This window comes from Erythranthe guttata, chromosome 5 (genome assembly GCF_056151865.1).
Source record: "Erythranthe guttata isolate IM_541 chromosome 5, IM_541, whole genome shotgun sequence".
In the NCBI taxonomy this organism is placed as follows: domain Eukaryota; kingdom Viridiplantae; phylum Streptophyta; class Magnoliopsida; order Lamiales; family Phrymaceae; genus Erythranthe; species Erythranthe guttata.
In genome coordinates, this window is record NC_142537.1 from 2018582 (window position 1) to 2039295 (window position 20714).

General features: G+C 34.2%; 3 protein-coding genes and 1 long non-coding RNA gene across 6 annotated transcripts; all 4 read left to right on the forward strand.

Annotated features, from left to right (window-relative positions):
• Window positions 1-214: 214 nt before the first annotated feature.
• LOC105965952 (bidirectional amino acid transporter 1) lies at window positions 215-6850 on the forward strand. 2 transcript variants are annotated; one of them, XM_088818495.1, is made up of 10 exons: window positions 282-455; window positions 1323-1583; window positions 3645-4012; window positions 4127-4387; window positions 5015-5033; window positions 5204-5423; window positions 5504-5685; window positions 5776-6065; window positions 6155-6284; window positions 6378-6850. In XM_088818495.1, the coding sequence occupies exons 3-10, from the start codon at window positions 3885-3887 to the stop codon at window positions 6723-6725; spliced, it is 1578 nt and encodes a 525-aa protein (XP_088674621.1). In that variant the 5' UTR covers window positions 282-455; window positions 1323-1583; window positions 3645-3884; the 3' UTR covers window positions 6726-6850. The 2 variants fall into 2 exon arrangements, with proteins under 2 accessions (XP_012845951.2, XP_088674621.1); XM_012990497.2 differs by lacking the exons at window positions 3645-4012; window positions 4127-4387 and having other exon boundaries at window positions 215-455.
• A 572-nt stretch (window positions 6851-7422) lies between these two features.
• On the forward strand, window positions 7423-10906 carry LOC105965953 (Ubiquitin-like superfamily protein). The gene is made up of 7 exons (XM_088818498.1): window positions 7423-7610; window positions 7724-7799; window positions 7894-7955; window positions 8064-8218; window positions 9497-9710; window positions 10398-10579; window positions 10694-10906. Exons 1-6 carry the CDS (start codon window positions 7608-7610, stop codon window positions 10563-10565), a joined length of 678 nt encoding a protein of 225 aa, XP_088674624.1. The 5' UTR covers window positions 7423-7607; the 3' UTR covers window positions 10566-10579; window positions 10694-10906.
• A 404-nt stretch (window positions 10907-11310) lies between these two features.
• BBX27 (B-box zinc finger family protein) lies at window positions 11311-14110 on the forward strand. Of its 2 annotated transcripts, none has more exons than XM_088818496.1 (7): window positions 11311-11543; window positions 11951-12424; window positions 12535-12569; window positions 12908-13243; window positions 13346-13531; window positions 13622-13779; window positions 13880-14110. In XM_088818496.1, exons 2-7 carry the CDS (start codon window positions 12043-12045, stop codon window positions 13980-13982), a joined length of 1200 nt encoding a protein of 399 aa, XP_088674622.1. In that variant the 5' UTR covers window positions 11311-11543; window positions 11951-12042; the 3' UTR covers window positions 13983-14110. The 2 variants fall into 2 exon arrangements, with proteins under 2 accessions (XP_088674622.1, XP_088674623.1); XM_088818497.1 differs by having other exon boundaries at window positions 11320-11577.
• A 4172-nt stretch (window positions 14111-18282) lies between these two features.
• LOC105966051 (uncharacterized) lies at window positions 18283-19475 on the forward strand. The gene is made up of 2 exons (XR_001173507.2): window positions 18283-18435; window positions 19170-19475. It is a non-coding gene; the product is annotated as an uncharacterized LOC105966051 (long non-coding RNA).
• The last annotated feature ends 1239 nt before the right edge of the window (window positions 19476-20714 follow it).

The window sequence follows — 20714 nt, forward strand, 5'->3', positions numbered from 1 at the left end:
ATAGTATTTGAAACGACATGTGAATACTTTCACTACCTATATTAGATAGAAAGAAAGAAATGGAAAAAACAAGTCAAATTATAGAAATAAAACAATATTAGTTACTATTATTTAGGCTTAGAGATTAATTAGACTTAATTATTTTCAATAATTTAAAATTGTATGGCATTGGGAATACGGAACAGCTGACCTATTGAGTATTGACAAATGACAACCCATGCCCCCACCACACACACACACACACACATAAATAAATCACACTGCGAAGCCCATTTTTAGACGGAATCACGCATTTTACGCTGAGAAATTAGTTTGAGGCTGAAACCGAAAATGGGAACTCCGATAAGAGTGGTCGCCGACGGCGATCTAGCTCCGTACCATCTGTTGAAGGATTCCGGCGACGACTCGCGCCTCAATCAGCTCGGCTACAAACAAGAGCTCAGCCGCAGCCTCTCGTACGTTTCTCATTTTCTCTCTCTCTGGTATTTCTGTGTGATTAACGAAGGATTCGTCATTTTTAGCAGTAATAGTTATTCAAATCTGTGAAAATGTCGACACCGTTTTTTTTTAAAACTCCGTTTCGAATTTTGTGGCGATATCTCAGTTTCGTTTTCTCTGTGAAGTTCACCGTTAATCGAATGTGTAGACGATAATGGAAATTCCGTTCCCGATTTAACGGTTCGTCATTGAAGAGATTATCTCCCCCAATCACAATAGAGTCTCTCTCTCCTCTTTTTTTTTTTTTTTTTTTTAATTAATTTAATTTATTTTATTATTATTACCAGTATTAAAATAGAGATTCTGCCAAAATCAAGATGTATTTATTTTATTTTTTGGTTACACTAAGAATAAAAATCTGACAAATCTATAATGTACGTCTCCGAGTAGCGATTACGACCACACTAATTTATTCGACCAAAAATTACATCTTTCAAATTACAATTAATTAAATGGAATTTTATTTATTTTATAGCAAAAAGAAAATTTGATTATATTCGTGCATGAATGTGTATTTATCTTGAAATGTGCCAATTCCGAAAAGTCGGCATAAATTCACACACCAACACACTTATATACCGAAATATAGAAGTTATATGCTACATCTAGTTATTTATATTTGGTGGATTTGAACCGTAAATCTACACATAATCCACACACCCCATGTATATGCGTACTAAATGGACAGTTATTTAATTAAATATAGAGTTCAAATCCACCCAGACACCGAATGATTTTCCAATTTTAATCGTTTATTTTAAATATGTATGAATCTATACACGTGTCTGAATAACAATTTGAGTTTGGGCTTTTTATGTGGACAGGGCTCTATCGAACTTCTCAGTGACTTTCTCAATAATATCTGTATTGACGGGGATAAACACATTGTACAATCAGGGCCTTACATTTGGTGGGCCGGTGACTATGGTTTACGGGTGGCCGATTGTGGGCCTATTCACCTTCCTTGTAGGCCTTTCTCTCGCCGAGATCTGCTCCGCCTATCCAACCTCCGGCGGCCTTTATTTCTGGAGTTCTAAGCTTTGTGGTCATCGCTGGGGCCCTTTCGCTTCTTGGCTCACCGGCTGGTAATTTTACCTTTCCCCACCTTTTTTATTATATTTAATTTTCTTTCTAATTCTTTTATTTGAATAATTATATATTAATTAGGAAGTGATTGATATGTGAGACTTTTAATGTATGAATTTAGAATTTAGGGGCCATTTGGTTAAGCTTATTTTAAATAACTGATAAACTCTTATATCTAATAAGTTTGTGTTTAGAGTTGATAAATTGTTACGTCTTATTTTTAGAATTAATTCTTAAAGTGTGTGGATAATGATCTTATAAAAGAGTATTTAGAGTATTTTTTGCAACTTATTTTTTGAAAATTTAAGGTTTAAAAAAAACCTACCAAACATTTTAAACTAACTTATAAGCTTCAAACGTTTTGAAATAACTTAAAAGCTATTCTTAACAACTTATAAGCTTCTTGAAAACTACAAAACTTTGCTAGTATTTCATCTTAACATTTTTTGAGTGAGTGGGGTAAATGGTATGAATTAGAAGGACTAAATAAATGAATGTTGTCGTTGGAGATTTGATTTTTTTTTTTATTTCTTTTTTTCTTTTTTGCGTGGTAGGTAATGCTTGATTGTGATTAACTGGTTTGTTACTCTAAGCAATTATATAAATACATTAAAATTAACATCTCACTATGAAGAACCAATAAATAATGAGATTGAGTTGACTCCAGCAAGATTATTATAAGTTGATGATGGGTTCATTCAACTTTGTTTGATTGCAAGATCAGCTACTAAAGATACATTATTTGTTTTATTACAATTTGGAAGTAGATTATCTTATTTTATAATTTAGATGTCCAAGCTTTTAATATTTTACTGTATTTAGAATATTTTAATTTATATAATTATTTGTATATAATAATTAATAATAGTATTTGTATTTAATTAATAATAGTGTGAGCACAGAGATCGAGGAAGGTTTCCTCGATTGGCTAAAAAATCTGAGTTTCAGTATATTTAATAGGTGTTCACGTGGCTACACCGAATACTCTCGGAATAATGTGTTATAGGAATCTTATCATATTGATTCCAACACAATCTAAAATTCCAAAATGTATTTACTAATACTAATAGAAAAAATAATATCTTGAGATTAGTAATAAATAGTAGCTAAATGAAAATAAGATAATGAATTGAATTAATTGGGAAATAATTATAATTGGAGCTCAGACGAAGCTCGTCAACTCTGTAAAATTATACACGAGCTTGAACTTGAGCTTGAGCGGGCCCCTTCATATGGAATTAAAAATAAGTACAAGTAGCGTTGGTGCAACAAGGCAGTAATTGTCTTGTCTATTTCATGTTCATTTACTATATATATATATATATATATATATATATATATATATATATATACTTTTTTTGTGTGCCTTCTTCCTTAGGCAAATCATAGTATAATGCCAACAAACAACTCTATAATTTATAATTCCAAGTTTAGACTCAAATTAAAAAGAGGATCTAGGTGGCGTGTTTGATGTCGAGATAGTGATGCATTTGGTGGTGGTCGTTGGTTAGGAAAATATAATCTTGGGGATCTATGGTGAAAATGAACATGGTATCCGAACTACTCAAAGAATATATGTTTTTGTGAATAATGGGAAAATGAGGTTTGACATTTCCCTATTATTGTAGTACATGGGAGTTTTATATCTACCAACCCCAATTATTTATCTAATCTTCAATCTTAAAAAGAAAAAGAAAATTACGTTTTATTTAATTTTAAAGTAAAATGTAGGAATTACTATAATTTATGTCTGGAAGACTGAAAGATATAATGATACTGAAAATTTAGAAATTTCTATAATTTTGAAGTAAAAAAAAAAAAAAAAAGAAAAATCAACAATTTCTTTTCAAAAAATAAATAAATAAAAAGGCAGAGAATGGCTCATAATTCTCCAAGGAGTTGATTAAATTATTAAAAAAATGTATTTATCGCTTCTAAATTAAGGCCGAAAAGAAAAAAAAAAAAAAAAAAAAAAAAAAATCAGAAATCCCTAATCATAATTCAGAACCAATCCGCAATGCTGGTTGCTTTGTTTGACCACACTTCGCTTCTGTTGACAGCTAAACTAAACTACAAAAAACAACGAAAAGTCCGAAAAGAAAAAATCAAAATAAAAAACCATTTCCTTCGAACAAGCATTTGCCACTCCCACATACATAGGATTACTGTGGCAAGAATCTTGGACAAGAATAAGTCCTCCTTTCTGAATCAAACAGCATCTCTCTCTCTCTCTCTCTCTCTCTCTCTCTCTCTCTCCCACACACGCACAAGCACACACACAGTAAAAGAAGAAGAAGAAGATGGTGTATGAACGTGGAGAAAATAATCAGTCACGTGTGCAAGAAAGCGGCCGTGATTCTGTTACTGATTCCGGCCATGCACGTTTGAACGAGCTTGGCTACAAACAAGAACTCAAGCGCGACCTCTCGTAAATCATCTTTTTTTTTTTTTTTTAAGATTCAATTTTTTTTCTTCTTTTCTCGATCTTTATTCATTCATTAATTTTTTTATTTTTTATTTTAATTTAATTGGAGTACGGCAGAGTGCTGTCGAACTTTGCGTTTTCGTTTTCAATAATATCGGTGCTCACCGGAGTAACCACACTGTACAACACCGGTCTGACTTACGGTGGACCCGTTTCTCTGGTGTACGGATGGCTGATTGCCGGTTTTTTCACAATGTCTGTTGGGTTTTCAATGGCTGAGATTTGCTCTTCTTACCCCACTTCCGGTGGTCTCTATTATTGGAGCGCTAAGCTCGCCGGCCCGAGTTGGGCTCCCTTTGCCTCTTGGATGACCGGATGGTAATTATTATTAATTTTTTTTTATGGAAAATAAATTTTAGTTTTATCAATCGAGTTTTTTTTCCGTTTTCTGCTTAGTTACCGACACTAGCGGAGCCAGGATTTGCAGTCCGAGAGGGCCGCCGTTAATGCTAGTGTACACAAATTTTAGATTTTTATATAAATTAATAGAGATTTGAAAAATGTTGGGGGGGGCATGCCCCCCTTGGCCTTACGCTGGCTTCGCCACTGGTTACCGAGACTTGAATTCTTTAATGCTCTTTTTAGCCTGTTTTTGCTGTTTCTTTGTGTGTAAAGCTAACTTTGTTTTATTACCAACTTTGAGCTTCGTGTTTATTCAAGACAATCTTGTCTTTGGTGGGACAGTTCCGAAGTGACGAACATTTTCCGAAATTAATTGCCTAGCTAATTCTTGTGTTTGTGGTTGGTTTCTCATTGGCCATTATTAACTTTATTATATGGAGTTTGTAGCTTATATCGATGACCGCAGTTTAACCTCTAGTTATATCCTGCGTAATTTTGAAGTAATTTGAATTGTATAGATCACTGTATTTGCTTGACTTCTTTTTCGTCCAAGAAAAGATGACGATTTGAATTAAATCAGTTATCGTTTTCCTTTTTGTGCAGGTTTAATATTGTTGGCCAGGTACTTCCTAAGCATTCAATCGTGTATCCGAAAGTTCTTATCTGATGTTGCTTTCCAGTGGCCGAGCCACCGTAGGATGGGGGGCTATGGCCCCCCTCAACTTCTCAAAAATCTACTAATTTATATAATTCTTTTTTCTTCGAATAGTGTAATAATTATTTCTCTTGCAGTGGGCTGTTACAACGAGCGTAGATTTTTCACTAGCGCAGTTGATATCGGTAATAATTCTCCTCAGCACAGGCGGCAAAAACGGAGGAGGGTACGAGGCCTCTAAATACGTAGTTATCGCATTTCACGCCGGAATTCTGCTCTTGCATGCTACCATCAACAGTCTTCCTATCTCGTGGTTGTCCTTCATCGGACAGCTCGCTGCTGCATGGAACATCCTAGGTACCCTAAATTAATAATTTTTATGTTTTATAAGTGCCATTATGCAATATATTTAAATATATTTTTTTTCGAATTTTCAGGTGTCTTTGTTCTCATGATCCTAGTTCCCTTGGTTGCAACCGAAAGAGCCAGCGCCGAATTTGTTTTTACTCACTTCAACACAGATAACGAAGTAGGAATCGGCAGTTCGTTGTACATATTTGTTCTTGGACTTCTCATGAGTCAGTATACGCTAACAGGTTACGATGCATCTGCACATATGGTGAGTATTATATGAATTTTCAATCGATTATAGTCGTTTTTGAGTATTATATTTATTGAATTTTTATTTGCCGACAACGGGTTATTTCAGACAGAGGAGACTAAAGATGCGGATATAAATGGACCGAAGGGAATAATAAGTTCAATTGGAATATCCGTAATTGTTGGCTGGGGTTATATATTAGGCATCACATTTGCAGTAACTGATATCCCAAAACTTTTGAGCCCGGAAAACGATGCTGGTGGTTATGCAATTGCTGAAATATTTTACCAGGCTTTCAAGAGTCGGTACGGTAGTGGTGTGGGCGGAATCGTTTGTCTCGGTATAATTGCTGTTGCTATATTTTTCTGTGGCATGAGCTCGATCACTAGCAATTCCAGGTAAAAAAAAAAGTAAAAAAAATAAAATTTAAATGTTTGACAGTTTTCGAAATTTTGACAAGTGATTCATACGGTATTAATGTTACTAGGATGGCGTATGCGTTCTCGAGAGATGGTGCGATGCCGTTCTCGGAATTTTGGCATAAAGTGAACAAGTATGAGGTCCCTATAAACGCAGTTTGGCTGTCGGCTTTTATAGCTTTCTGCATGGCTCTAACGGTACGTTTGTCATACTTGAAAATTCTCGGAATTGTTTTTTTTTTTCGTGAAAAAATGTAGTTACATTTTGCCGTGTAATATATTTTATTGCAGTCACTCGGAAGCTTAGTGGCGTTCCAAGCCATGGTATCGATAGCTACTATAGGGCTCTACATAGCTTATGCTTTGCCGATATTTTTCCGAGTTACATTGGCTCGGAAATCTTTTTCTCCGGGCCCGTTCAACTTGGGCAAATACGGAGTTCTTATTGGTTGGATTTCTGTCTTGTGGGTGGCCACAATTTCGATTCTTTTCTCACTGCCGGTAGCATATCCGATTACCGACCAAACTCTCAATTATACCCCTGTTGCTGTTGGAGGGCTACTCATTCTCACTGTTTCTTCTTGGTTTCTTAGTGCAAGGCACTGGTTTAAAGGTCCTATTACAAATATAAATAGTTGAACTTGAAACCACCCCCCCCCCACCCACCCCACCCCACCCCACCCCCATTTTTATTTGTAAGTTATAGTTTCAATTGTATTGTTCTCTAATGGAATATTTATTATAAATGAATTTTCCATCCTCAATTTGTGTTTTTAATAGCCATATGCACATTCGCGGAGTCGGGATTTCCGGTCCGAGGGGGCCGAATGCATTTAAAAAAATCTAAAGGGACCCATAAATGCTAGTGTACATGTACACAACTTTTATATTTTTATATAAATTGACAGAGATTTGAAAATTGTTGGGGGGGGGGCCATGACCCCCCCTTTACCTTATGTTGGCTTCGCCACTGCATATGTAGTAGCTTGTTTTTGAACAGTCCCATTATTACAATTTACAGATTCATCGTTTCTTACTGTTACGATCGGAGCTCCGATCAGATTTAGAGAGAAATTGGAGGGAGATTTTATTGATTTCAAAATGAGTGTTTACAGTTTGAGTTTACACAAATAAACTCAGCACACAGCTGATTAGCTCAGCTGTTCCGTTATTTATAGCCAACGGCTTGCCACATGGCAGCCGTGCATTGGATGCGCGACTTAACAGAAAACCAAGAGAAATAGAAAAGCGCTTTTTAACTATAGTAACTGCGTCTTTGTGAATACGGCGTCGTTTCTTCCTAGCCAAACGGAGCAATTAATTTTGTCCATTTTTTATTTATTTTTAATAAGTTTCCCAAACGATTTGAAATTACGAACTCCGAATCCAACAGACAACAGTGGCGCGGCGGGACACACGCGCTGCAAATCCACCTCCGATTCGTCTCTACTCGTTCAGATATCTAGAGAGAGAAAGCAACGCCGGTGCGTTAGAGAGAGATAGAGAAGAATACTCTCATCAATGGTGCGATTCTCTTTACCATTATTTGTAGCTTTTTCCTCCAATTGTTATATGAACGCGTCCGTAGGGTTTGGTTTTCCCTGTATAAAATTGACTGTGTTTTACGATTTTCGCAGGACAATTCGAACGAAGAATTCGAACCCCTCTTTGATTACACGCGGATTCAGCCGTACAGCGTCGTTTGCCTCGACGGTAAGTTGCGCTGTAATTGATTTTTCGCTTTTCGGTAGGGTGAAATTTTTTATTTCCTATTTTATTAATCGATGTATTCCATGGGGATTGGCAGATGATAGTCAGGACGAATCGCCGGTGTTTTTCCCCAAGAAACGGAGAATCTCAGATCCTCAAGTACAAACTTTTCCTTCCATTGAAAGATCCATTTTTTCCCCCGTTTTTATTGTAATTGCTGAATTAATCATTATGTTCATGTGGGGTTTCTTTGACTGGAAATAATAGGAAGAAAAGAAAGAGAATGCGAATGCGAAAGATGCAAAGGTGATTGATTGTGATGATAAAGAAGATGATGAAGATGATTGGTTGCTTCCACCACCGAAGGATTTAGATAATAGTTGTGATATTCATAAGGAGGACTCGACTTTGAAGGCGCTGAGGTAAGTGTATTTGCTTACTCCGCTGACTACTTGTTGTTATGATACGGATTTCCTCGGTGAGAACTGCTTCTAAGGAATGACTAAATGATTTTCCACTTGTTAAGGCAGACAACCTAAGGTCCAATACGGCTTTGCTTCCGTGTCACATAACATAGGTGATAGGACTGTAAATTTCACATACTTGGGGAAAATTTATGTAGCTATATATTCCTGCTTGTCATTGTGATCAAAATTATGCTATAAGATAAACCGGCCCTTTTGTTTGGGAGTTCATCTTCTTTGGGAAATTACTAAATAATGATTTTTTATTACCGGCCTAGATGAAATTCCTCCTCTCCCTCCTTCCACACCCGCTGGCTCCAAGTACTTGAGTATTTGAGATGTAATAGGGAAACGTGCAATTTTTTTGTTACCTTTTTATGTTATAAAGCTCTCGTCTTCTCAAAATAAACTTCGTAGGTTCCGACTTCTTTGTAGTAATGCTATAGGAAAAGAATTAAAAAAATATTTTTCATTATTTGACTGGCTTGCACTAATTGATGTGGTTAACCATATTATTATACTCATTATAGTAAGCATATGTTTAGTTTTGTCAATTGAATTTTTATTTTGTTTATCTCTTCATCAACAGAGAGGTACAATTCGTGAAACACTTTTTCTTCATAATCTGCTGTTAGATAATTTATTACTGTTGAGTAAGTATGGTTTTCTTACCTGTTCCTTTTCTTTTTTCTTTTTACCTTTTTATAGTTTGTGGTGAGAACTTATTGTCTTGAAGTGGTTAGTTAGTATATTGTTCTGGGCAAATGAGAATATGGCTTACCACCAACTGCATTATGCGTTGTTTGTATTTGAATATTTAAGACAGAACTAGGTCTTCTATGAAAATAGCACCTTATTCATATAACAGTTTTAACCCTGCAAGAATCTTTGCATATTCTTGACTTATTCGGAACCCACTACAGTTATTTGCTACTAGAAGCCGAATTCACAATGAAGACTTGGTTAATGCAAGTTTGTCATATCTATGTTAAATGAGAAATTTAGGCCCATCATAGTACTATCTTATGCGGCAGTTTTGAAACTCCATCATTTCGTATACTAATTCACTAGCATGTTTGGAACTGAGATTCGTCGTTGTCAATGATGAAGATACTTTAGCAATATGGCATGGCCAAAATGATTTCATTCCGTTTCTTTAAATCTACAATTTCGATTTTTTTATGAAAAAATGTTTAATTCGTCCACTTACCCTTTCCTCAACATTTGTGTTCTTAGGTTGAAAAGGCAGGAGTTGGCATCTTTTGCTCAGTCAGCAGAGGAAATGGTCAGAGCTGTTGAAGAATCTGTAAGAAAAGACCTTGATGCTGCTTTACAGTCTTCTCCAAAGAGTGTTGCTAAGGAGCCAGTGGAGCCGCCTCCTTCTGATCGGGAAAAACTTGTTATATCCATCCAGGATAAAGATGGCCTTAAACAATTTCGTGTTTACATGGTATGTACTTCTTTATTTTCTTTAAAAAGCTAAGATATACAGCATATTTTGGTATTTCGATGGTAAATTTATGACTTAAGGAACAAGTTTGGCCGTACAATCTGAGTCTGCTTTTACCGTTTCTTTAGATGTTTAGAAATTCACGTTTAAAGCCTCATTATCGTGTCATGTAATCTTGTAATTAAAATGGTGTTGCAGAGGAGATTTAGGTATCTATTGTTCTATGTCGAGATTAACCTCGGAATCTAATGTAACATGTTAGGGTAGCATGAAGAACAGCAAAGCACTTGCGGAAACTGTTTTCAGTGGTCTATAACTCTATATGTCTTAGCCACCTTTTAGTATTTTATCTTCTCGGATAGTAACAATAGATCTCTAAATCTTAATATATCAAAACTAAAACGGGTTTTCAAGAACTTGGTGTACTTATATCTATGTTAGTTGTAAGACCTCTGATCGGGAGATTATGCTTTCTTTCAGTGAAAGTACTCTTTTACTAAGACTAAGACGATCGATAGTGTTTTCACGTACATAATTTGTATTTATCTTTTCGTGTGAAGTTTAAGATTTGCCACAAGCTACGCTGCATCTTTTCTTTTCTTTTTTTCTCCTCGATTTTAAACAGTAGCTTAAGACAGTTGAATATTTGTGATGCCCTTGTTCATTTTATGGTTTGTGATTGTGCAGGATGATAAATTCGAGCGCCTTTTTAAGATGTATGCAGACAGAATTAAGGTCGATACGAAAAACTTGGTTTTCTGCTTTGACGGGGATAAAATCAATCCAGCTGCAACACCTAATAGCCTTGAAATGGAAGAAAATGACATCATAGAAGTTCATGTCAAGTCAACTTGATCTAATCTATTAAGGTACTTTAAAAGAGCTTCTTTCTTGATCTTCGTCTATCATTGCCCGTTTCTCGGATCGCAACATCGAATTTCGACACTGAATTATTTCTAACCCCTTAGCCTGATTTATTTCAGGTTGCCAAAAATGCACAAGCTGAAAAGTCGTACTAGAGGAATGCAATTATCGTCTCGATGAGTTGTATACCAATCTTTTTTTTTTGTTTTTGTTTTCGTCTCCTACAAATGTAAATTGATGAATAATTTTTTTTTCCCTGGATATTTTTCGTTAAAACTGTTGGTCGAAAACGCTCGGTAATGATTTTACGTCTTATATCATCGTATTACAAAGTTTGTGTGCACAAATATACAGGTACAAAAATATACATCAAAAAAGGTAAGTCAAGTTATAAAAGATTTATTACTACCAAAATAAGGGCAACACAATTCATTTTAGGTCATTAATTCCTTTTTTTTTCTTCTTCATTTATTTGTCAAATTTAGTATTATTAGTATATAAACAAAGACACGAAAGTTGGCAGACAGAAAGTCATTACAAATATCTATCTTTGATGATGGATCCAACTGCCCAACTTCCAACTTCCCCATACCGGGTGCCCAATCCTAACCATGACGTGGCGTGCTCCCATTGGCTGCTTGGATGAGTTGCCCGTACTGTCACATGCAGGATTCAGAAGTAGATAACACCTTTTTTTGTATTATTTCATATTTACATATCACCCCCCAAAAAAAGTGACCACCTCAGCCAAAAAGTGCATTCTAAAAAGCTAGAGAGAGAAACAAAATACAAGAAAGATGACTCATAATATAGAGAGAGAAAGCAGATAATATCCCTGTGATTCTCTTTTTCCACCTTTTTTTCTTTTTTTGCAAAAAAATAAATAAATATTCTCTTACATATATGAAAACACAGATTTCCAAAAGGGTTTTCTGATCTTGTTGCTGATTCAAGAAATTAAAATCACAGGTTTTTTGTTTCTGCTCTTTTAAATATTTTTGAGGTATATATATCAATTTGTTTGTTACTAGGCTATGTTTAATTTATTCAAGATGTTCTTGAATTAGGAAGATGATTCAATTGTATATATGTATGTATAGGTCAGTATATCCAATTATTTTCTTGCTTGCTAGAGATCTTAATTTTTTTTCTGTGTATTGAGGTGAATTTATGTAATTGATTATATTGGCTTCATTTGTAATGAAAATCGAGTGTCGTTTCGCCTAAATCATCGATTAAATTGCAATTAAATTGCTAGTAGAATGACAATATATTTTTGCAGTATTGATTTTATGCAATAGTTAACTGATGATTTTATACAACGTGGGACGGAATTTTTCGTACTCAATTTCCATTTGTTTATTTTTTTCTCGTAGGAAATACTGTGATTCCCAATCGGATCGTGTATATATACGTAGATAGATACACATGCCATGTTCGATAGTATTGGAATTGTACTGAGCGAAAAATGAGTAATTCGACAATGGAGAAACGTTGTGAATTTTGCAAGGCGTTAAGGCCGATAGTGTATTGTAAGGCGGACGCAGCGTATCTCTGCCTCTCGTGCGATTCGAAAGTCCACTCAGCCAACGCTCTTTCGTTCAGGCACCCTCGTACGCTCGTCTGCGAATCATGCAACAGTCTGCCAGCTGCCGTGCGGTGTTTCGCCCACCGGATGTTCATGTGCCAGACCTGCGATGACATCATCCATCGTCGTCACCGTGATGATGTCGTCGGTTTTCCGCACCAGAAGAAAGTTATCGGTTGTTATATGGGATGCCCCTCTGCCAGAGATTTAGCTTCATTGTGGGGATTTGATTTTAATGAATTGCACAACAATTCTATTATTGGTAAATAAAATTAAAAAAATTATCAATTTTGAATTTTTCTTTTTTCAATTAATTAGATTTTAGTTATGTAACTTGAAAATTTAAAATAAATGATATGTTCTTTTGTACAGAATGTGAAGGGGGATTCAGCAGCAGAGGAACGAAGGTACGCGTTGATGAAGCATAGTCGTATATATCTCGATTTTATTCTTCAGTTATTCGTATTCAAACAATCATATATATCAGGTCTCGTTTGTTTGGTAAGATTAGCCCGTTAATCAAAATAAGAATATTTGATCTTATCTAGGCTTATCGTTTTAAGTTTGCATATACAATCGCGAAGCAGGCAATAGGGCCATTGCCCCCTACTATTTTCCGAAAACTACTATGTTATAGAGATTTGTTATCTTTCGAGCAGTATAATATTGTGGGCCCCACAAGGCTTGTTTGGTTTTTTTTTTTTTTTTTTTTGAATTTGTTGATGATTGTATGCTATTTGTATAGGTAGTTGAAGACGACGAACGAGATCAACATAGGTACTCGATTCTGCAACAAATCCTCTACTTGGAGAGGCTTCAACTCTCCGAGGAAATCGACGGTCCACATTCATTACACATCAAAGAGCATAAAACCCTCAACAACAACAACAACAATAATAATAATCCAATGGATAATTTTGATGGGAATCTTGAATTCCAACAGAAAGAATATTCTCTCGAGGAGAAGACCGACGCTTCGTCGTTTTCACAGCTGGACCACTTGGCAAGTAATAATGGAAATCATCATTTGCATGGAGATAATTCATTTTGGCAATACAAAAGCCCTTCTCATAATAACGAGGTTGTCTCATTAGTACTATCTTCTTAACTATATATGTGTATCTATATATGTATATACACACACACTAGTTATAAATATATAATGCAATAATTGTGCATGCAGATTTGGCTTCAGAATATGCAAGACCTTGGAGTTTGCGACGAAGTACAATGTTTCGACAACGACGATGTCAATATACCGGACATCGATTTGACATTCCGGAACTTTGAAGAACTTTTCAGAAACGAGCACGACCCAAGTTTTAAATTGGATCAAGATCCATCGTTTGGCTTCGGAACCACAATCGAGGTTTCAAAATTTTCAAGCATTCGTTTCACTTCAAATTTTTTTGGGATTATTTTGATATATTATGACATGATAATGTTTCCCTTTTTGCAGCACTACAATGATTATAATCAATTACAAACGATGATTAATAATCCGTCGTACTACTCCGCATATCAATATCAAGATGGAACATCATACGATTCGAAGAGATCGAATTTTCATGGTAATGAAAATGTCATTATGAGAAATAAGGAGAAAAAAGCTTTGAGGTAATTATTTATTAATAGAGTAGTTTTTTTAATTAAAGTTGTTGAAAATAAGATTTGGGTTCCTTTGTTTTTTTTTTTTTTTATTTATTAATTTTTTAAGGCATGAAAAGCAAGCCTATTATACATCTCCAAAATCGAAATCTGAAATCAAGAAACGCGGGAAAGGTGAAGTATGTTATAGATGGAATTATGCATTATATTGAAGGTATTATATACTACTACACACACTGGGTGTGTACTGTGTTGTACATGTAATATTATCCCACGTGGAAACTCAAGAATTAATGTTTGATGAATTTCAAATATTTAAATCTGCCCTTCTTTCACTTAATTATATGTGAGTTCCCAATTTTGTATTTGGGTAAATTACAAACACCCCCCTGAGGTATGGTCAAATTACAAAAACCCCCCTCTTGTTTGGATAATTACATCTACCCCCCTCAACTATGATTTTTTCTTAGACCTCCACCTTTATGGTGCCAAATTCAACATAGTCATCTAGATTCCGTGAATTGTAATCTAGTTTGTACTCTTTTTGTGTAAAAAATACAGTTTTCGATGCAGCACAAACTGATATATACAAGCTAAAAATCACATATTATGATCATCTTGCTTCATAATGTAGAGTTTGAATGGGATAAAACGGGTACAAAAGTGATAATATTCCATATAATCTCTAAGATTCCACTAAATTTGATGAGTTGAGGGGGGTGGTTGTAATTATTCAAACAATAGGGGTGTTTTTGTAATTTGACCATACCTCAGGGGGTGTTTGTAATTTACCCTTTGTATTTTAATGGAATAATTACACAGTGTTTCCGGTTTTTTTTTTTTTTTTTTACTCGAGTCCATAAAAGTATTGAGCAAAACTTAAGTTGCAAAAATCCTAACTTTGAAATTAAGATATTTTTTCACTAAATTTCTACAACAAGTAAATATATAATGAAGAATATGAAATGATAATTATAAAATAGAAATAATATGTAGAGGTTTATAAATTTGTATTTTGCAATTTTTATTTTGACATCTTTTATATATTATTTTTACCGTAAAAAAAATAAGAATTACAATTAAGTATTTATAATAATATTACCGATTTTTCAGTAAAATGAAAACAATCGACCGACTCATTTATACATGGATCGGTTAAAATTACAAGCCCACTATATATGTCGGTTAATTATCGATTTTCGACCAAAAAAAATGGGTCGAAAGTGGGTCGGTTTGCCTATAAAACCACCCATGACCCAACTCTATGTATACATATAGAGCCCATGAAAGATTAATTACCCAATCATTAATTTTGTTTTTTGTTTTTTCGTAAAGTTAAATTCGTCTTAGGTCTTAGGTGTTACACATGAAATAATGCCCATATGATTAATTTACCCATTTGGCTACTAGCTATGGCAAAGTTTATAATTAATTTTATAATTTCTCACCCACCCCCCACCCCAAAAAAAACATACCTATTTGCATAATTATAATCTAAAGTGAAAAAAGTTGCCATGCTATATTCTCTCAATTGGGATCCAATGCAAAGGCGTGCATTATTAGCTGGTGCATTTTATATTTTTCTTAATTCTTTATTGTATAAACCTAAAAAATTAAAATCATTAGATATATATATATATATATGTGTGTGTGTGTGTGTGTGAATGAGCTGTCAATGAGACTATTCCAATGTAGAAAACTAAGAACATAAAAGATGCCTGTGAAGCACGAGCAATATACATGTGAGATAGTTGTCAAAAGTTACAAAAGTTATTGGAAAAATCACTTTCTTTATTTCTTTCTTTCACTTTACACATTCTTAGTGTGAATAATATAATTCTTTTTTCTTATATTCACATTTAATAACAATTGTAGGTGTTTTCATTGAATTTCACGCATAATTCGTCCTCGTTTAATAAGGATGTTGTTAGAGTTTCTACGTATTCGAAGTAACTACTTAATCAGGTCAAGACAATACTACGGAACTCTCGTAATTCTAGATACGTAAGATGTTACCATTCGATAATCATCTCCTTTGGAATTGAATTTTCTGAATTCTTCTAACAGCGAAAAACTAATTTGAGGGTAATTTTTTTAAAATGCTATTGTTTATATTATTGCATCATATATATCTAGCTTTTTTTTTTTATTATTATTTATTTATTTAATGTTAATTAAAAAGAAACTAGCATCTTTTCCCCGTGCGATGCACGGGATCTTATTTTAAAAGTGATAAAATAAATAAAATTAATACATAATAAGAAAATATAGTATACTAAAATAGTAATATTTAATAATGTAATATTATTCATATTTTATATAACATTATTTTTTTTAAATCTTATATATTAAGATTTATAATCCAAATTAGAGAAAAAAATTAAAAATAAATAACTACCGAAGTACCATTAGGGTAGGATTCTTGTTTAGTTTAAATTTTGATAATTGTTAAAAATTATAGTTAGAAATTAGTAGAGAAAAAATATTAAAAATAAGCAATTACAGAAATATCCTTAGAGTTAGTACCATTAGGGTAGGATTCTTGTTTAGTTTAAATTTTGATAATTGTTAAAAATTATAGTTAGAAATTAGTAGAGAAAAAATATTAAAAATAAGCAATTACAGAAATATCCTTAGAGTTATTTTTTTAGGGTTGTCCAGCGTTTCTTTCTTTTATATATAAGATTAGACGAGAAGAAGGTAGTCAATTCCGAAATTAGCTTAAGCGGGTAAAAAGTACACTCTGAACTGTTAAAAATGAGTCGGTAAATAAGTGGAAACGGTTAAACTCGAGAAGTGGTGGGGCCCACACCTAAGAATTTTTTGCAGGTGGAAATTTAGATTTGAAGCCGTGTCTCGAGGCTCACGCGCCGATATCTGTCAACTGGTAAGCCGACATAGATTTGACCGTTGAGGGGGTTTGCCTTTTACTTATAGTATTTTTTACCGCCTTTGGACAATTCTAACCCTGACACGTAGCCACAGTTTGGCAGTTAAAAAATGTACAATGATTGACCAATTCTGAAGACTAACTTTTTAGTTTTTCCTAGTACCGACCGCCGCAGAGTGAAAAATGAAAATAATAGTCTTTTAAGTGCACGCGCCACACACGCGTCTGGGAGAAGCTGATTTTCGTCGTTAAATTTTTAAAGTGTTCAGAGGTTAAATTTAGGTGACGCTTAAATGGCGTAGTAATGATGTCATATTAATCCAGCAACTATTGGCCGTACATTGAACCAAAAAAACCAACGGCTGTGATTTAAATAAATCGGAGCACTGAAGTGTACCTTTATCTAGTAGATTCATCACACACTATTGTAGATAGTTAATACTTAATGCATCGGGTTGACTTTGACCACATTTCTTATTATTTTTTCCACTTTTTTTTGTGTTTCCGATATTTTTGTAATTTGCATAAACATTAAATTATTTATTAAACAATTCAAACTACTCGAATTCGATTATTATTTCATTTAAGTGTATGAATGAAACTCGAAATGATTGTTACTCAAACTTAATTCAAGCATATACATAATTTAAAATGAATTCAATTACTTTAATTATATTTTATTTAACTCGACCTATATTATTTCAAACTCTTTCCACTTTTCTAAAAAAAGTATTCAATGAAACAACTTTTTGTTGGCCATTTATTTAAACGTAGTTGAAAAAGAAAAATAGAGAGTAACAAAAAATGGGTGGTTGACTTATGGATTATTTCATCTTTCAATCTTTTCACAAACCCTAAAGTGATTTGATAACCCATATTAGGTGTTTGCCATTATTTTCTCCATTTTCATTTTATTTTTTAAATTCTTATATATATTTCATCCTATAATTTCCGATTTTTGCCGACTCATGTCTGATTTTATTTAGTTTTAACAAGTATTTTCATTCGAAATTTTGATTTTCAATTTTTCAAATTATTGGAATGGAATTCAGATTTGCTTTTCAATTCGGATAAAAAAAGATCAAAATTTCTCTGAAAGTGTTAACTCTGATCCGATTCATCCGACTTCTTTCATCCCAACTTGCGAACAATCTCGCTCACAAACACAATAATTAGGCAATAAAACTGAAAAGTTGGCCATGAAGACTTTTATGCAATGTTTTGAAACCCGGACCGGACCGGCCGGTTCGACCGGTTCAACCGCGAACCGGTGCCTTGTCCGGTCCGGTTAGACCTATAAAACCGAAAATCACAAAAACCCGGTCAAAATGTCAAAAACCGGTTTTTTGACCGGTCGGACCGGAAACCCGGAAACAGGCTCAAAACCGGTTTTTTGGCTGCACACGCACTTTTTTAATTAATTCAAAAAAAAAAAAAAAGGCAGCCGAAACGGCGTCGTTTTAATGCCCAGAAAAAAAAAAAAAAAAAAAAAAAAAAAAAAAAAAAAAGAAAAGGAAGTTGAAACGTGGGCTGACTGCTTAGTCACAATAATTGATTATTCAATTCTCTACTTTTTAATTTTTACCCTAGTAAGACAACAAAAGTTACAGAAGGTGTTTTTTATTAAAAAAAGTACGAGCCTCTGCCAGACTACCAGGCACCAGCCCTGTTTTCTTAAAAAAAAAAACAGAGAATTTATTCCCTTCTTCTCCAAGTGCTGCGTTCTCCAAATCAACCATAACCGGCATCGTTGTTCTGAAATTGTCGTCGCTCTGGTAATCCTTTTTTCAGATTATAAATTTATGAATTCGTTTATTGAAAAATAGATCTAATTACATAGAATTTATATTCTTTTCACTATTATATAATTTAGCAAATAAATCTTGAAATTGGTGTTTGAAGTACACAAATAATTACTTGTTTGTTTTAGTTAGTTGATTAATGGATACATGAGTTAGTTGCTTTCGACTTTATAATTTGTAGTTTTATACGTATTTAATATTTAGGCATGCACATACAATCAAATATAATGAAAAGTAAAGACGATTCATGCTTATTTGATGTGGGCCGGTGTGCGGGGCTGCCTTGCCATAACTAGCCGCCCCCGACGTTTTTCGCAACGCACCCGACGCCCGCCGCCCGGCGGCCGGCGAAGGCAAAGGCAAAGGCTAAGGCTAAGGCTATTATTATATATATTTAAATATATATAATAAAAATTTATTTATTTCGGACCGGGCTCCGGCGGGGGGGGGGGGGGGGGGGGGGGGGGGGTCGGGCAGAAATTTGGGAGCCGGCCCGGCGCACGGAGGGGGACTCGGCCGGGCATAGTGGGCAGCTCTTCCCCCCTATAGTAGTGAAATGGACAAAACCAGCCAAATGACCACTAGACATTGACAAAACCGGCCATCGCAATGCTTTGTTTTAATATTTAGGCATGCACATACAATCAAATATAATGAAAAGTAAAGCCTTAATCAAATATAATTTTTGTTTTTTTTTAATTGTCAAGAGCATGAGTTCGATGTGATGACATTCCATGGAGGAGATGAAGGTGGAGATGAAGATGAAATTGGAGATGAGTACGAGGAAGAGTGATATATGAAGATGATAGTGTCTTTCATATGCATTTACTATTTACTTTAAATATTTGATTTTGATATGAGACTTATTTTAAATGTTTGTTTTGGATGCAAGACCTTTTTTTTTTTTTTTTGAGTTTTGATTTAAATTAAATGTTAACTTTTGAGTTTTGACTTATAAGATGATTATGATTTATGTTCCCTGTTATTTTATGGTTTGATTTATAATTTTATGGTTAATTCATGAGAATATTTGATGTTGGTAATAAATATGCTATTTTTACGTATTTATATAAATTAAATATAAATAATTAAAAATAAATTATTCAAAAACCCGGTTGGACCCCGGTTGAACCGGTCCAACCGTGACCCGATAGCTTGGCCGGGTCAATGTCCGGTCCGGTTTTCAGAACATTGCTTTTATGTATGGAGGTGTGAGAGTGATTGAATAGTTATAAACACAACCAACAAAATATATTTTTATTTTATTTTATTTATTATTTATTATTTATTTTTTTACTACGAAAACTCCAACGACATAGGAATTCGAGTTAGTGGAGTTCTTCTTTTCGCATTCCCCACAATTATGCCCTTAACCCTACTACTATTTCAACACTAACTATAGTATAACTACTCATTATATATAAATTATTAACATTATAATATATATATGTGCATATGTATATATCTACATACATTCTATCTATATATCTACATGCACGTAGATTCATGTATCTATAGAGATTCTTAATTAATTATTACCATATATATTTGATTTTTGTCTTATTTAATACTATTATTCTACTTACAAAAAAAACCAAGTCTCACTTTAAACTAAAAATCTACCATTGATCTTTGCCTTTATATACAACCACTTATTTTCTCATACCCCTAACTAACTACCACTCTTTCTCTCTCTTTCTTTCTATAAGACAATTTTCAGTTTTCACCCCTTCTAACTAAAAACATGGCCGGTGGCTACCGCGGAGGAGAAACACGGCGGCGGCGGCGGAAGCGGTGGAGGGTAGAAAAGTAATTTTGCATGTCCAATTAGTAGCTACAAACAAAATAGCTTTGCAATATTATTTCGCTCTCCCGAGTTTGTTGCCCTTCTAAACTAGGGGCGGAACTGGGAGAGCGATATTATTGCATTGCGGGGGAATTGAGGGTAGCGGTCCGAATTTATGTTTTACGTCTCGAAAATTCCATTTTTAACCTTGACGTTTTTTATTTATTTTATTTTTATTTTCCTCTCGTTGCAGTTTCTTTTTTTTGTTTTGAAGTATTGATGAGATAAAACATGGGACGATGTAAGAGATGCATACAAAGTAGCTAATTCATGGGTGTTAAGGTGGTTGTTATGGATTAGATAGGGGTGGTTTGGGAATTTTGTCAGAAGTTGGGGGTCTTTTGTGTAATATCTTTGTTATGCTGCTGGGCATGCATCTCTTACACCTGATCTTAATGTAATATTG

What these genes read in the sequence shown, in the direction of transcription:
- LOC105965952 (XM_088818495.1), top strand. Translation starts at nt 3,885, where the DNA reads ATGGTGTATGAACGTGGAGAAAATAATCAGTCACGTGTGCAAGAAAGC. An exon ending in GAACTCAAGCGCGACCTCTC is followed by an intron (nt 4,013 to 4,126) that starts GTAAATCATCTT and finishes GGAGTACGGCAG; the next exon opens with AGTGCTGTCGAACTTTGCGT. An exon ending in TGCTGCATGGAACATCCTAG is followed by an intron (nt 5,424 to 5,503) that starts GTACCCTAAATT and finishes TCGAATTTTCAG; the next exon opens with GTGTCTTTGTTCTCATGATC.
- LOC105965953 (XM_088818498.1), top strand. An exon ending in GGAGAATCTCAGATCCTCAA is followed by an intron (nt 7,956 to 8,063) that starts GTACAAACTTTT and finishes TGGAAATAATAG; the next exon opens with GAAGAAAAGAAAGAGAATGC. An exon ending in TCGACTTTGAAGGCGCTGAG is followed by an intron (nt 8,219 to 9,496) that starts GTAAGTGTATTT and finishes TTGTGTTCTTAG; the next exon opens with GTTGAAAAGGCAGGAGTTGG.
- BBX27 (XM_088818496.1), top strand. Translation starts at nt 12,043, where the DNA reads ATGAGTAATTCGACAATGGAGAAACGTTGTGAATTTTGCAAGGCGTTA. An exon ending in GCACAACAATTCTATTATTG is followed by an intron (nt 12,425 to 12,534) that starts GTAAATAAAATT and finishes TCTTTTGTACAG; the next exon opens with AATGTGAAGGGGGATTCAGC. An exon ending in GCCCTTCTCATAATAACGAG is followed by an intron (nt 13,244 to 13,345) that starts GTTGTCTCATTA and finishes TTGTGCATGCAG; the next exon opens with ATTTGGCTTCAGAATATGCA.